The sequence below is a fragment of the Salvelinus fontinalis genome, chromosome 2 (assembly GCF_029448725.1).
Source record: "Salvelinus fontinalis isolate EN_2023a chromosome 2, ASM2944872v1, whole genome shotgun sequence".
In the NCBI taxonomy this organism is placed as follows: domain Eukaryota; kingdom Metazoa; phylum Chordata; class Actinopteri; order Salmoniformes; family Salmonidae; genus Salvelinus; species Salvelinus fontinalis.
This window is the reverse complement of record NC_074666.1, coordinates 65,728,207-65,744,656: the sequence shown is the minus strand read 5'-3', so window position 1 is coordinate 65,744,656 and position 16,450 is coordinate 65,728,207. Positions and strand designations below refer to the sequence as shown.

The window sequence follows — 16,450 nt, the reverse complement described above, 5'->3', positions numbered from 1 at the left end:
TTGCAAGATCGAATCCCTGAGCTGACAAGGTAAAAATCTGTCCTTCTGTCCCTGAACAAGGCAGTTAACCCACTGTTCCTAGGCCGTCATTGAAAATAAGAATTTGTTCTTAACTGACTTGCCTAGTTAAATAAAGGTCAAATAAAAAAGAGGTTACTGTGCATTTCAGTAGTGATGAGAAACCGAGGCTTTCTGAAGGCTTTGACGCTTTCACCAAATTGTGCTGAAAAACAGTTCATTACTCAGAGCTTCATTATCTGTTCACAATGTACATTAGTTGCATCTGCTGGTCAGCAATAAATAGTAGCGTATGATTATCATATAAAGTATTTCTTTCTCTACTGTTCATCAAAACTCCTATAATCAGTTGGAATACCAGGTTCACATCTGTCATCATGCTTCCCTTTTTTACCTTCAAGATTACTATTTTTCATAATCTGAATCTATGACATTATTTAGGATGCTGAGACAGAAGCTTATACTATACCAAAATATTTGCCTAAATGACATACCCAAATCTAAACTGCCTGTAGCTCAGGCCCTGAAGCAAGGATATGCATATTCTTGGTACCATTTGAAAGGAAACACTTTGAAGTTTGTGGAAATGTGAATTGAATGTAGGAGAATATAACACAATAGATCTGATAGAAGAAATTACAAAGAAAAAAACAACCGTTTTTTTCCTACCACCATCTTTGAAATGCAAGAGAAAGGTCCTACTTCTAGCCATCACTCTGGTTGTAATTCCGATGGTGTCCACAAGATGACAGCAGTGTATGTGCAATGTATGTTCAGACGGATAACTTGAAGTATGAGCGAGCTACAGGAGATTTAGTGTGAAGTCACCTAGGTACATATGAGCAAATCGTGAAAGAGACATTTGCAATCATATTACATTTTTCTGCAAGAATATTGTAAAATCTGTATACTTGGACTTTGATTTAGCTTTTCCAGTAGCCATATTATAAGTTCAACATTTGCAAAACAATCAGTTTTCATAACTCTGAATATTCTTATTATTTTGGTACAAAAAGGAAAAGGCATGCTATCACAAAAGGTTAGCACCTACATTTTGCGACAGACACAGGGTTTCCAGATACTCCCGTAAAGCCCAGCTCATTGGCTATCTAGCTAGCTATATTTGACCCCGATTGGTGCTTATTTGACAAAGATAGTCATTCAAGTGAAAACCGCCTGCGTCATCGACGTGCCATGAAGGCGTCGCTCTCTGACCAAATATGGTGTCCTATAGGATATACTACACCCCTAACAATATAGTGAAGTCTTGTTACATTCTAGGATCTCTGAGGAATACATATACACGTGATTTGACTCATTGAAACAACGTTTAGGGTGAGATTTTCACAGATTCCTTTCTTTGCAAAATGAACAAGTGGAAATACAAAATCAATGCTATATGGACCTTTTTAGGATATGAAAAATGATTTTATCTAACAAAACGACACTTCATGTTATCTCTGGGACCCTTTGGATGATAAATCAGAGCAAGATTTCAGAATGTAAGTACACATTTCACATTCAGAGGTGAATTTATCAAACCTAACCCGGTGAAAAAAGTGTTTTGTTGTTAGGAGCCCTCAAAACAATAGCATGGCTTTTTTCCCACCCAGTAATAGCTACCGTAAATTGGACAGTGCAGTTATATTAACCTGTTGGGGATGGGGGCGCTGTTTAGACTATTTATGCTAATGTGGCTAATTTTTCAAACGGCTTCCCACAAAATCCTTGATCGTACAATATGCATATTATTATTATTATTGGATAGAAAACAGTCTATAGTTTCTATAGGAGTTGAAATTTTGTCTCTAAGTGGAACAGAGCCCATTCTACAGCAATTTCCCTGACATGGAGTCAGATTTGAGAAATGTTGGCCACTTTTCTGAAGTCAGTTAAAAGGGCACTGTCGTTGCTATGACTATACGGACACTTCTTACGTCTTCCCTTGGATGCCTTTACGTGATGACGATTCCAACGGGGTCGATTGCGCGTTCACAGGCCCTACAAATGAAAAAACTCTGAAGCTAGTCATTCTTTGGGAGCTGCGTAACGCGCGTGGAAGACACCGACCCTCTCCTGTTCCAAGCGTTAGTTTAGCCTGTTATATTTCTCCGGTCATCTTTTCACTCGTTATATGAGTTACAAACATCATAAAGTAGTTAATTTAAAGCGTTTTATAGCAATTTATATCCGTTTAGTGCGATTTTGGGACATTTATTTTTGCAACGATGTGAAAAGTTGGGCATGCTTTTCAGTTCATCCCGAACTCAGTTGACATTTCCACATGGCAAGAGGACAGCTTTCCACCAAAAGACGATTTCTCCCAAGAAAGGATCCTTTGCCCAAGATACTGATGGAAGAACAGCTCAAGGTAGGACATTTTTATTATGATAAATCGTGTTTCTGTCGAAACATTTTAGTGGCTTAGGACGCCATGTTTTTTGACGTAGCTTCGCTTGGCGCAAACTGTATTGAAAAGTAAGGATAAATTAAAAAATGTAATAACGCAATTGTATTAAGAATTAAATTGTCTATCAATCCCTGTCCACCCTATATTTTTTAGTCACGTTTATGAGTATTTATGTATAAGAGTAGATCACTGTCTAAGTGGCGCAAGGACATTTTCTGACCAGCTGAGCTACATTTCACATTGTCTAACCATGATTTTGGTGGCTAAATATAAACATTTTCGATCAAACTGTATATGCATGTTGTAATGTGATGTTACAGGAGTGTCATCGGAAGAATTCTGAGAAGGTTAGTGAAAAAATTAATATATTTTGGCGATGTTGACTTTTATCGCTCACTTTGGCTAGAATCAATGCTGGGCTGCTAATTGCTATGTGCTAAGCTAATATAACGATTTATTGTGTTTTCGCTGTAAGACACTTAGAAAATCTGAAATATTGTCTGTATTCACAGGATCTGTGTCTTTCGATTCGTGTATGCTGTGTATTTTCACGAAATGTTTGATGATTAGTAGTTAGGTAAACACGTTGCTCATTGTAATTATTCTAGTCCATTTGTGATGGTGGGTGCAATTGTAAACTATGCCATATACCTGAAATATGCACTTTTTTCTAACAAAACCTATCCCATACCATAAATATGTTATCAGACTGTCATCTAATGAGTTTTTTTGTTGGTTAGGGGCTATAAATATCTTAGTTTAGCCGAATTGGTGATGGCTACTGGTGTTGGTGGACAAATAAAAGATGGTGGATTATGCTAATGTGTTTTTAGGTAATAGATGTACATCTTTACATATTGTGTCTTCCCTGTAAAACATTTTAAAAATCGGAAATGTTGACTGGATTCATAAGATCTGTGTCTTTCATTAGCTGTATTGGACTTTAATGTGTGAAAGTTAAATATTTTAAAAAAATATTTTTTTTGAATTTCGCGGCACTGGTTTTTCAGTGGGGGGGGGGGGGGGGGGTGCCGCTAGCGCCACGCTGATCCTAGACAGGTTAACACGAATTTAAGGTTTCAGACGATATAAGACACTTATATGTACCGACATTTGTTGTTTCTCTGTGGCCAATCTCTGTTATGCCCACAGACCTGGTGGGGTTAGCAGGTCATTCAGGTCACTAACAACCAGTTCAAACCCCCAGTTGGGTATAGTCTCAAGTAACCAACATTCAGCGGCAAACTGTCCTTTTACAGCGATAACACCTTAATTTCTTATTGGCAGACTCAACAGCCTTGGTTTCTCAAATAACTGCCTCACCTGGTTCACCAACTACTTCTCAGATTGAGTTCAGTGTGTCAAATCGGAGGGCCTGTTGTCCGGACCTCTGGCAGTCTCTATGGGGGTGCCACAGGGTTCAATTCTCAGGCCAACTCTTTTCTCTGTGTACATCAATGATATCGCTCTTGCTGCTGGTGATTCTCCGATCCACCTCTACGCAGACGTCACCATTCTGTATACTTCTGGCCATTCTTTGGGCACTGTGTTAACAAACCTCCAGACGAGCTTCAATGCAATACAACACTCCTTCCGTGGCCTCCAACTGCTCTTAAATGCAAGTAAAACTAAATGCATGCTCTTCAACCGATCGCTGCCCGCACCCCCCCGCTCATCTAGCATCACTACTCTGGGCGGTTCTGACTTAGAATATGTGGACAACTACAAACACCTAGGTGTCTGGTTAGACTGTAAACTCTCCTTCCAGACATTAAGCATCTCCAATCCAAAATAAAATCTAGAATTGGCTTCCTATTTCGCAACAAAGCATCCTTCACTCATGCTGCCAAACAAACCCTCATAAAAACTGACTATCCTACCGATCCTTGACTTCGGCGATGTCATTTACAAACTAGCCTCCAACACTCTACTCAGCAAATTGGATGTAGTCTATCACAGTGCCATCCGTTTTGTCACCAAAGCCCCATATACTACCCACCACTGCGACCTGTATGCTCTCGTTGGCTGGGCCTCGCTTCATATTCGTCGCCAAACCCATCAGGTCATCTATAAGTCTTTGCTAGGTAAAGCCCCGCCTTATCTCAGCTCACTGGTCACCATAGCAGCACCCACCCGTAGCACGCGCTCTAGCAGGTATATTTCACTGGTCATCCCCAAAGCCAACTCTTCTTTGGCCGCCTTTCCTTCCAGTTCTCTAGTGACTGGAACGAATTGCAAAAATCACTGAAGCTGGAGTCTTATATCTCCCTCACTAACTTTAAGCATCAGCTGTCAGAGCAGCTTACCGATCATTGCACCTGTACACAGCCCATCTGTAAATAGCCCACCCAACTACCTCATCCCCATATTGTTATAATTTAGTTTTGCTCCTTTGCACCCCATTATCTCCACTTACACATTCATCTTCTGCTCATCTATCACTCCAGTGTTAATGCTAAATTGTAATTATTTCGCCACTATGGCCTATTTATTGTCTTACCTCCCTAATCTTACTACATTTGCACACACTGTATATAGATTGTTCTATTGTGTTATTGACTGTACATGTGTTTATCCCATGTGTGTTGTTTGTGTCGCACTGCTTTGCTTTATCTTGGGTCAGGTTGCAGTTGTAAATGAGAACTTGTTCTCAACTGGCCTACCTAGTTTAAATAAAGGTGGGAAAAGAATTATAATATAATAATAATTTGTCAGAAAAACTTGATTAACTTGTTGTTTACCTTACTTTTACTGCAACCAGTAGCCTGTAGTGTACTGTAAAATGACGAACTTTTTAACAGTGCATTTTATAGCATAAATGGAAAACATGGTGGTTCTTCACAACCATCACAACAGTAGTGAACCCTTCCTGATATGCAGTGTTACACACATCACCACTGACAAAGAACCCCTGAAGAACCTTTTCTTTGTGTGTATGCTGGTCCAGCTGGTCTCCGAAACCACACCCATCATTATCATATTTCCCAGCATGCTCTATTGCTGTCTTTAGAATTGTTTGTTTCAATATCTATGTTTTTACATAGAAAGAGAGTGAGTGAGTGAGTGAATGAATGAATGGTCCAATTATTGGATATCACTATTCAGTCTGGATTCCAATAGGAATTATAAATTCATTTTCAAGCCAGCATAACGTGACTTGATGCTGGTTTTGCGGGTGACCAGCTTATGTTGGTCATCAGTGTCAAAAACACCGCGAAGTCTGGTCGCCGGCAAAAACCCAACGAAGGAAAGGGAAATACCTAGTCAGTTGTACAACAATGCATCTAACTGAAATGTGTCTTCCGCATTTAACCCAACCCCTCTGAATCAGAGAGGTGCGGGGGGCTGCCATAATCAACATCCACGTCTTCGGCGCCCGGGGAACAGTGGGTTAACTGCCTTGCTCAGGGACAGAACGACAGATTTTTACCTTGTCAGCTCGGGCTGGTCACTGACGAAAACACAACGAAGGCTAGTCACCAGAGAAAACCCAACGGAGGCTGGTCACAAGAGAAAACACAACGAAGGCTGGTCACCAGAGAAAACACAACAAAGGCTGGTCACCAGAGAAAAAACAACAAAGGCTGGTCACCAGAGAAAACAACGAAGGCTGGTCACCAGAGAAAACACAACGAAGGCTGGTCACCAGAGAAAACGCAACGAAGGCTGGTCACCAGAGAAAACGCAACAAAGGCTGGCCTATGCTGATTTTTTTTCAGCAGGTAGTGCGGTTTCTTTCAATATCTGTAGTTGATTAAATGTGGGCCATAGTCACCAATAGCATGGGGATAGGTTGTAGGCTCCCATCCCTCTCCTCACAGTGTCACAAACCAACAAACAAAATGAGAGACAAAACATGGGTCATCACAAACAATACAAAATATGAAAAGAACACAACACAAAATAATATAACGCTGAATTACTATCACAATTACCAGGTGTTAATATCATTACTGCACTTCCATCCTCTCCAGAAAACAGATTATTTGTGCCTCTGTCTGGAATTTAGAACACCACACCGAGGGGCAGGTTTGGGGTTGGGGAACACTGGGCCAATGTTGTTGCGGCCGGATTAGTTAGTAAATCAGTTTGACGCCAGGCTCTTACATTAATGCATAGCCTATAGGAGCCACTCAGTCATGGGCTGGTGCTGTGAACAGGAGGCATGCTGGGTAATACTGCCCGGGTAGTACAGCTATGCGACAGATCTGGGTCATCGTGTTCCTCACAACCTGACCATTCCTCTTGGCCGAGTGGGTGTGATGAAAGTGTGTGTGTGTGTGTGTGTGTTTTAATGGTTTGTGTGCCTGTTTGAGGGTACAGTAATTTCCAGGATTCTGTATTCAAACATATACTGTTAATGTGTCAAATTAATGATGTGTAAATACATGTGCATGTGTCTACTCTCTAATTACAATATATTTACGCATTAGCATGAATTGACGTTTTCATATCTTTACACATGCATCTGACTAGCATCACTTTAGGTGTAGGGTACAGTACACACATGATTATTATTCAAAGGTACAGTGCATGGCTGTGTAGGATAACCTCCTGCCTTGGTCTTTCTCTATTCAAACTCTTGTGTTCGAGACGTCGACCCTTGTAACAGCCCTCATCAATCCCAGCCCTGCAGCTCTTAGCTGATTAAGAAGTGTGTGTGTGCGCAGGGTTCCACAAGCCATGAGGGGGGGGGGGGGGGGGGGGTTGATTGAGCTCGATACCTCCCAACCGGGTTGGCCCGTCGTGTCCTACAGTAATGTGACATGTTTGTTTTTTTAGGCCTCGCTTAGCTCAGCTCACTGAGACCAGGACAGGACCAGGATAGGGACGAAGGCCCTGCTCAGGGGAGGTTGAGGTGGGAAAGAACAACGTGGTAACCATTGGTAACGGCTGGTAGCCGTTGGACGGATTCCAGCCATACCAAGCGTAATGATTCATTTGTTGAATTGTAATGTATGTCATGATACAGGGCCGGGAGGTCTTCCTTGGTCAGGTCACAGGGTTGGGGAAAACTCTGGGCCCTCGTTATATAATTCTGAACTAGAGCCTTGGGATTTTCTTGGTCGGATCATGTGGTCTGGACAAAACTCCTGGACCTATATAATGTCTTAGAACTAGGCTGTGTGTAAATACAATGGATAGATAGGTGAATGTGTGGTTGGTAGTGACAATTTGATCGGCCAATAGTCATTAGCCATACTGTTCATCTACCGTTACCCAGATCACCTCCTTCACAGCACCCAACACGCCATGCAACATGCACCTTACAACTAGGGGGTGACAGAGAGAAAGAGAGAGAGAGAGAGAGAGAGAGAGATAGAAGTACAAGCAAAAATGGTTCATTAAATTATCGCAAAAAAATGTCAAACCATAAATATCAACAAAGAGTGCTAAATAATATTATAATAATTATAATAATAATACATTTGCCAATTAACAGTACAAATATTATCTATTTTTGACTTTATCAGGAACTCCTATTGTTTGATTAGCACTCTGGAGAACTTAACTCTGTTTCATAGCTTAATTCTTGACACAAATGCATACCTTACTACCACACACACACACACACACACACACACACTCGAACGAACGCAAGCACCCACACGCCATAAAACAAGATGAATTGAAGCTGGCCTGTTGGTATGCGATCTATAGTTTGGCCAAGAAGTTGTGAGGTCACACAATATCCATTGCCGAAGCTTTCTTGCTCGGGAAACATGCATTGTGTTTCACGATCAAAGATGATCAATGCTATTAGATCTCAGACTATAAAAAACTTTTCGATTTGTAAAAGCTAATGGACGTAATTCTACTCCATTCTTGCATTTACTCCTTACATATATCAGGTTGAACACATTCACGCCACTCTACAGGACTTCATGGCAAAGCCTGGTTGTTTAATGCAGCAGAATACAGCACTGTTCCTGCCAAAGCCGTGACATACCAGCTTGATCCTCCTGTACCCTTTTCACACTACCGAGCCAAACAGAGCCGAGCCAAACCAAGCTGTACTGCGCTGGCCTGGTTAGTGGTTACGCATCCACTACAGTTGCTGGAACTCTGCTGGAACGGACAATGTGAAAATAAGATTTGTGAGCCAGCTCAGTATGGTTCAGGTCGGCTTGATAGTGTGAAGATTGTGTTACAGAGGAGGAGGGCAGGAAGCTAGTCGGTTGTACGTACCTCAGGTCAAACTTTAGTTATGCTACGCAGGTGCAATGACTGGGGATGTCCTGGGGATGGGATGGAACGGAACATTGAAGTTAGTCTGAGAGGGGGGGGGGGGATTGAGGGAAACAAGGGGGTACAAGGGGGCAAATATTTCCCCCAGGGCAAATCCACATGCAGATAAGGTTTCCAATATCAGAGTTGCTATATACGTTGTTACGGCAGCCATTTTGTAGTACATCTAGTGTTTGGATCGTTGGTAGTGGATGTAAATAAATATGCACGCTCAGGTAGTTGTCAGATACTGTATAGGCTATATACTCCAGTATTGTGCACTAGATACCTTTGTAGCAATAGAGTTCAATAATATGTGTGCTGTAGTATCACTGAAGTACAACTGTGGTATCACTGTAGTAGTATTACTGTGGTACAACTGTGGTATCACTGTAGTAGTATCACTGTAGTATTACTGTGGTACAGTATCACTGTAGTATCTATCACTGTAGTATTAAATAAAGGCATATACTGTACATTGTTTTAAACTGCTAAATATCTTAATTTGCATCAATGTTTTATTACTTTCCCACTTTTTTGTATTATATACAAAGTATTATATATTTGCATTGGCTGATTATTGTTATGTCACATTGCGAAGCAACATGTAGATTTGTAATCACCCGAGGCAATATTTGAAACACATTTTTCCCATTTATGGATGTATGACAGACAACACAATTGGCACAGTAACCATACATACAGTAGACAATCTGTATGTATTAGACATAGCATGACAAACTGAACCCCGTTTTAACACACCCCACACCTTATCCCCAAAGAACATCGAGTTGATTCATAGGAGACCACGCTGAGGCCTAGACGGCCAGCTCTCTGCTATGTCACATGGACACCGTACATGAACACACATGCAGAACACACATTACTTACAATGGGGAGAGGGAGAGGGGCACTATAGATGAATGAATAAACCTACTACATCTCCTCCTGATTGAAGAATCTAATCCAACTGTTCTTTTCCTAATGCATATTGCATGTACCTTGTAGGTGGCACATGATGGACAGAAAGACAGAGATGAGAGAACGAGAGAGAGAGACAAAATGGGGTGGAAAAGAAAGAGAAAGGGAGAGAGGGAGAGGACTGAGGGCAGAAAAGAGAGATTGAGGGAGAAAGAGAGAGAAAGGGGGAGGGTGGAAGAGAGAGAGGGAAAAAGAGTAAGATGGAGAGAAAGATAGAGGGGGGGACAGGACAGACAGAGAAAGAGATATTCTATGAGGTGAAAAGGGTTAGTTTAGTATTATGGTAATATTGGACGTAATCTAAGAAACAGGAAACAGTTTGTTGTACTAACACTGCTACAATGAACATAACCCATAGATGTATACAGTATTACACATTTATGTTCTGTATATACAGAGGATAACCAGAGTATATACAGTAGAAATGATTCCATGTTGGCGTCAATGACCGAGATAGGACAATAAATAACACACACACATATACGCACACACACAAGCATGCACAGACCCACACCCTCCAGGACTCATGTCACAACCAGTAAATCCCAGTCTAATTGTTGACATAATGCGGACTCTATGTCACTGTCACATGCAGTATATCCTAGTCTATTTGTTGACATAATGCGGACTCTATGTCACTGTCACATGCAGTATATCCCAGTCTATTTGTTGACATAATGCGGACTCTATGTCACTGTCACATGCAGTATATCCTAGTCTATTTGTTGACATAATGCGGACTCTATGTCACTGTCACATGCAGTATATCCCAGTCTATTTGTTGACATAATATATAATCGTGCCTGCCTGATTTGGCAGACAGTATTTTCACCTGCTGATTCTAAAAGACATCCTATTGGTTTAGATCGAGGGGAGTTGAGCGCATATTGTCATGTACAGCATTGGATTTATTTTTTATATTAACTGTTGTTCAATGGTCAATATTAGCAATACAAGTGCAATATTATCTTTGTCTTTAATCTGCAGTTTTACCATCACTGCATCACATACCCAGGTATATAAACCTACAGGGATCCTGAGGCAAACCTCAGGCAAAGTCTGCCGCCAATAATCAAAGTCCATTCTAAAAGGCCATTGATTATCAAGACAGCCTGGTTTGAATAACAAAATGGGTGCCATGAGATTGCTAATTAAAATGTGTGTGTGTAGGGGGGGAAAGGGAGGGGAAGAGAGGGGGGGGGGGCAAAGTGTCAAAGAGAAAAAGGGACAGGGAAAGTGAGAAGCAGAGAGAAATAGGGAGAGGGAGAGAGAGAGAACACCATTGTGGAACGGCATCTCCTTCCGTCCATCAATGATTCCGAGTGCAGCACAGAGAGAGCAGCAGCCTAATGGCGGTGGTGCTTTGTGTCTACGGGGGGAAATCAATTGTAGAAGAGATCAACTGGAACAGCGCACATGAGAGAGATTAATTGTACGGACCCCAGATTCTAAACGAACCCACTCCAGTCACATATGGCATCCTATTCCCTATATAGTGCACTACTTTTGACCAGTGCACATAGAGGGTAGTTATCTTCATAGGGAATAGGGTGCCATTTGGGAAGCAACCCTAGACTACTCCAGTGTTTTAAAAGCAGAGCCTGACAGGCTGTAAGTGCCACTCAAGCTGCTCTCAGTGTAAGAGCCCCAGGGGAACACTTTGGTCCTAGATCAGCTCTTACAGGACAAAGGCACTCTGCTCCACTAGGAGTCCTTACGGAGGGGATTCACCCTGGTCCCGGATCAGTCTGTCTAGGGTTAATAGGGTTAGAGGCCACTTCTGGATTTGATGAGGTCTTTCGACAAATAATATAATTACAATTAATAGTACATGAGAATAAAAAGCAAAATTCTACAGAATGTAGAATAAAAAATTATAATAATACAATGTGAACTCAGTGCATCGTGGGAGCATGGTTTGATGACTACGTGTAGCATTATCTGATTTGATTACTTACAACACACAGCACAACACATTTACACATTATTAAAGTGAAAGAATTATGCAATCATTCATTTTAATAATCTAACCCAGAATGCTTTGCACAAAAGTCCCAGAATGCTCTCTTCCACTGTTTCCTTGGCAACAGTGGGAAATAAGGAGAAAAGAGAGAGCGAGAGCGAGAGAGAGAGAGGAAAAGAAGAGGAGCGGTAAAGATATAGAAGGAAAGGAGGTGGAAAAAATATATATAACACAGTACATTACAGACAAGAAAATAATAACCACCAATAAACAAATTATACACACATCACATGTACATAAAACACAACACAATATCGACACACACCCTCAAACACACCAATTACACTATTACACTATACAATATTTATCAGAGGAAAGTATTACAGAGAGAGGGAGAGAAAGGCTGCTTCCCAATATGTCCTTTCTCCTGAAGTGTACGCTTGTGCTTTCCCCCAGCGCATTTGAAAAGCATTGTAACCATTGGATTTGCTCTAGACAGAGTTTCCACCATATGTTTCAGGCATACCAATCTTTTTCTTTTAAATCCATGAGGGTAGTGAACAAGTGCACACTTCGGGAGTAAGGACAGATATTGGGACGCAGAGTACAGACGTAAGGAGCCCAACCCTCCAAGCTTTAACCTTTCCTGACCTCTGCTCTTTAGCATTTGTCAACAGAGGTCAAAGCTGCACGCGTCATAAAATAAACCACATTAAAATAAAGCCATAAACCAGCAGAACCCCTCCGGGCACAGAAACAATGGAGAAGCGCCAGAAGGAGGAGGAAGAAGGGGAAGAAGGGGAGGTTTAAAGCACTATATCCCACTTTAAAAGCGGAAGGCCGGCAGCCATTTTGGGACGCCTTTGGAGGATGGCTTTTTTCGCTTTTAGAGTGTGGAGGAAGCTATTATTATTACAGGGCTGTCAGGGGCTGTGGCTCACACTCTGTCACCACTAACACCAGTCAGCTAGTCATCACAGACCGTACAGCTACTAACGTCACTTACCTGGCACTGCACTGTGTCTGTCTGATGGTTGGTCCGTCAGTCGGTCTGTTTGTCAGTCCGTCAGTCGGTCTGCTTGTAAATCAGTCTGTCTGCTTGTAAATCAGTCTGTCTGCTTGTAAATCAGTCTGTCTGCTTGTAAATCAGTCTGTCTGCTTGTAAATCAGTCTGTCTGCTTGTAAATCAGTCTGTCTGCTTGTAAATCAGTCTGTCTGCTTGTAAATCAGTCAGTCTCCCAGTCAGTCTCCCAGTCAGTCTCCCAGTCAGTCTCCCAGTCAGTCTCCCAGTCAGTCTCCCAGTCAGTCTCCCAGTCAGTCTCCCAGTCAGTCTCCCAGTCAGTCTCCCAGTCAGTCTCCCAGTCAGTCTCCCAGTCAGTCTCCCAGTCAGTCTCCCAGTCAGTCTCCCAGTCAGTCTCCCAGTCAGTCTCCCAGTCAGTCTCCCAGTCAGTCTCCCAGTCAGTCTCCCAGTCAGTCTCCCAGTCAGTCTCCCAGTCAGTCTCCCAGTCAGTCTCCCAGTCAGTCTCCCAGTCAGTCTCCCAGTCAGTCTCCCAGTCAGTCTCCCAGTCAGTCTCCCAGTCAGTCTCCCAGTCAGTCTCCCAGTCAGTCTCCCAGTCAGTCTCCCAGTCAGTCTCCCAGTCTGTCTGTGTGTAACACTACGTGTGTGGAGGGGTGCCCAGTGCCGGTAAGCCTTTCAGTCCCAAAGTGTGTACAGTATCTAGACTAGACCTCTATGTTTTGATCTAGCCTGGCCTTGTGCTCTCCCACTAAAGGACTGAAGCACACCTTAAAAGCACTAGACTCGTGAACAGTGTTTCAGCACAGCCAAATGCATCCCCCACTCCAGCCACTGACATTCATACATCTACCGCTGTGTAGACTACGATAGCTTGACATCTTGAGTCAATGCCACTCGTATAGGGACATTTGTGGTGGTTGGGGATTAGGGAGCAGGCATAGATATGATCCAGAGTAAGTCTTGGTTTAGGGTTGTAAAGGAGAATGGAGAAGATTTAAGTCCAATGGACTGACCCTGGACCAGCACATAGGGCCTGGGCTCCCCCCTGGTACTGTGATGAAACAATGTTCTGGTCACCTCAGAGTGGAGGTCCGTTCCAGAAAAGAGAGAGAAGTAACCAGCTTTCACTTCAAGAAATGAACCAGTACACACCAGTGGCCTTTACTCTGCTACCAGTTTATATAGACAAACATGTTCACACTGATTTGGTCTAATCATCTGGATTTAAGTCCGTCACAGTTTTTTTTCTCTCAGAATTCTCCAATTGTGTATGGATTATACAGTATCTTGGATTTGTGTATAGTTTGTGTGACTGTTTGTACACTGCTAAACAGGACAGTTGTACAGGTGTCTCTGAGTAAGGAGAGAGGAGACCGTACCAGAGGAAAGAGCCACGGGAGCGAGAGGAGGACACGGCGACACAAAACAAAAACCGACAACAAAAACAACGGGAGCACAAAGGAAAACGCAGAACACAACAACCGACAGACGGACGGAGAGACTGGGGAGAGGACAGCGACAAACAGACAAGTGTAACACAGAGCAACAAGAGCCGACATACAAACGCATGACACGACACAACCTGAGGAGGGAGACAACAACAACAGACACGTCAGAAGACATGGCCCCCCTCACAACCCCACCCCCACCCCTCTCCATGGTGGTCCTAACACACACACACACACAGCAGAGAACAGAGGGCTAGCATCGCAGCCGACACAAACACACAGATATACTCGCAAACACCTTCGCACGCACACAGCGCTAGCCGACGGACATCCACAGCCAAACACACACACACACACACACACACACACACACACACACACACACACACACACACACACACACACACACACACACACACACACACACACACACACACACACACACACACACACACACACACACACACACACACACACACACACTCACACACTCACACACTCACCCAATCAGAATATTGTGTTATGTTGGTAGCGTTGCGTAGTGGCTTAATTGGTCAAATGGGTCATGAAGGGTTCAGTTTACGGTGTGTAACAGGGCTCTAAGACGGGGAGTCGAGGGGTAGGCTACAAGTACGTGTGGTGGGAAATCCTGTGTGTTGTGTGTGCGGAGTAGAGTTCTGAGAGGGCGCATTTGAGTGGAGGCCGGGGCTGAGATTGCAGACGAGGTCTCGGGAAGGAGGGAAGGAAGGATGGAGGGAGGAGATGAGGCGGGGAGATGGCCATCATATCGCTCACATCACATTACATAACGCCATTTAGCCTCCCATCGCACAATTAAGCCCAGCTCCCCCTCTCTTTCTTCCTCTCTCTCATCCTCTCTTTCTCCCTCTCTTTCTCCCTCTATTGGATCCAATGAGTCATGTAGGTCTAATCGACCCCATTCGCTCAGGGCACATTATCTCACCCCTCAGTGGAAAACGGTTGTGGCGTTTTGGTGGCGAGAGAGAGAAAAGAGAAGGTCGAGTAAGAGAGAGAATAGAGAGAGTGGATGAGAGTGAGAGACAGAGGACTACACTGGTCTGCAGAGACTGAGAGGGGGTTTGGGGTCATCCAGAGAGCAGAAAAGGAGGTTAAAGGTTGTGCGTCTGTCTGTCTTGTCTGTCTGTGTGTGTGTGTGTCTGTAATGTAAGGTTAAGCACAGAAGTTGAACTGAATGAAATTGACCCGAGGCTAAGCCATAGTTGTGGCGAGCTGTGTTAAATGTGGGGAGATGTAAACACATACATTTCCAAACATACATTGATGTACAGGGCCCTCCTGATTTATTGTCACCCTCTGTAAATATGACGGAAAAAAAGACAGTGAAAAAATGGCATTGTTGTTTATCAGCTTGATCTTGAACTCAAAATATCATAGGACTCTGACCTTTAATTGAGTTATAATTGTAAAAAATATATAATAATTGGCACCCCTAGAAATTCTTATGAACAAAATCTAATTAATGTATATTTCGATTAATATTTTACTTTTTTAACTTCATCTGACTATTTGGGAAGTCTTAAGTGGTCCATCCATGACTTCCTGTTTCACTGGGGTATAAATATGAGGTGACACACTGGCTAAACTCCCTTAGTCATCCATCAACATGGGAAAGGCCAGAGAACACACAAATGAAATGAGATTAAAGGTTGTTGACCTTCACAAATCAGGCAATGGCTATAAAAAGATAGCTATGAGCCTGAAAATACCCATCTCCACTATTAGGGCAAGAATTAAGAAATGTAAAACAACTGGAGCTGTGATAATCCTGCCTGGAAGAGGACGCAATAATCCCCCCCCCCCCCCCACGCACAGTGAGAAGGATGGTTCAAGAGGCAAAAAAAATCTCCAAGGATCACAGTTGGAGAATTGCCAAAGTGTTACATCTTGGGGTCACCAACTCTTCAAAACTACAATTAAACACCCCCTCCATGCCAACAAGTTATTTGGAAGGGTCGTCACCTCTGCTGTCACCAAACCCCAAATGTAAGCGTGTGGATTTTGCTAAATGCGATTGGAACTTTGATTGGAACCAGGTTCTATGGTCTGATGAGACTAAAATAGAGCTTTTTGCCAACAAACACCAGAGGTGGGTTTGGTGTAAAAAGAACCGTGGTCATTGATAAATAACCTAACCCCCGCTGTGAAGTATGGTGGTGGATCTGTGATGTTGTGAGGCTGTTTAACTTCCAAAGGCCCTGGGAACCTTGTTAGGATACATGGCATCATGGACTCCATCAAGCACCAGGAGATTTTAGGCCAAAACCTGTCTGCCTCTACAAGGAGGCTAAAACGGGGTCATCCGGCAGGGCAATGATCCCAAGCATACCTCTGAATCCATACTA

General features: G+C 42.9%; 1 protein-coding gene across 9 annotated transcripts in view; it reads right to left on the bottom strand.

Moving 5' to 3' along the window:
* Positions 1-16,450, bottom strand: part of kcnc3a (potassium voltage-gated channel, Shaw-related subfamily, member 3a) — a 96,667-nt gene that overhangs the window by 18,701 nt on the left and 61,516 nt on the right. For 2 of the 9 annotated variants that reach the window (XM_055882310.1, XM_055882311.1), the window contains exon 4: positions 14,180-14,200. The exons of 4 other annotated variants lie outside the window; for them this stretch is intronic. In XM_055882310.1, coding sequence (XP_055738285.1) covers positions 14,180-14,200 — 21 coding nt within the window. Of the gene's footprint in view, positions 1-7,121; positions 8,668-13,124; positions 14,201-16,450 lie in introns of those variants that run through there. 3 more of the 9 variants (XM_055882315.1, XM_055882314.1, XM_055882309.1) reach the window with 3 other exon arrangements.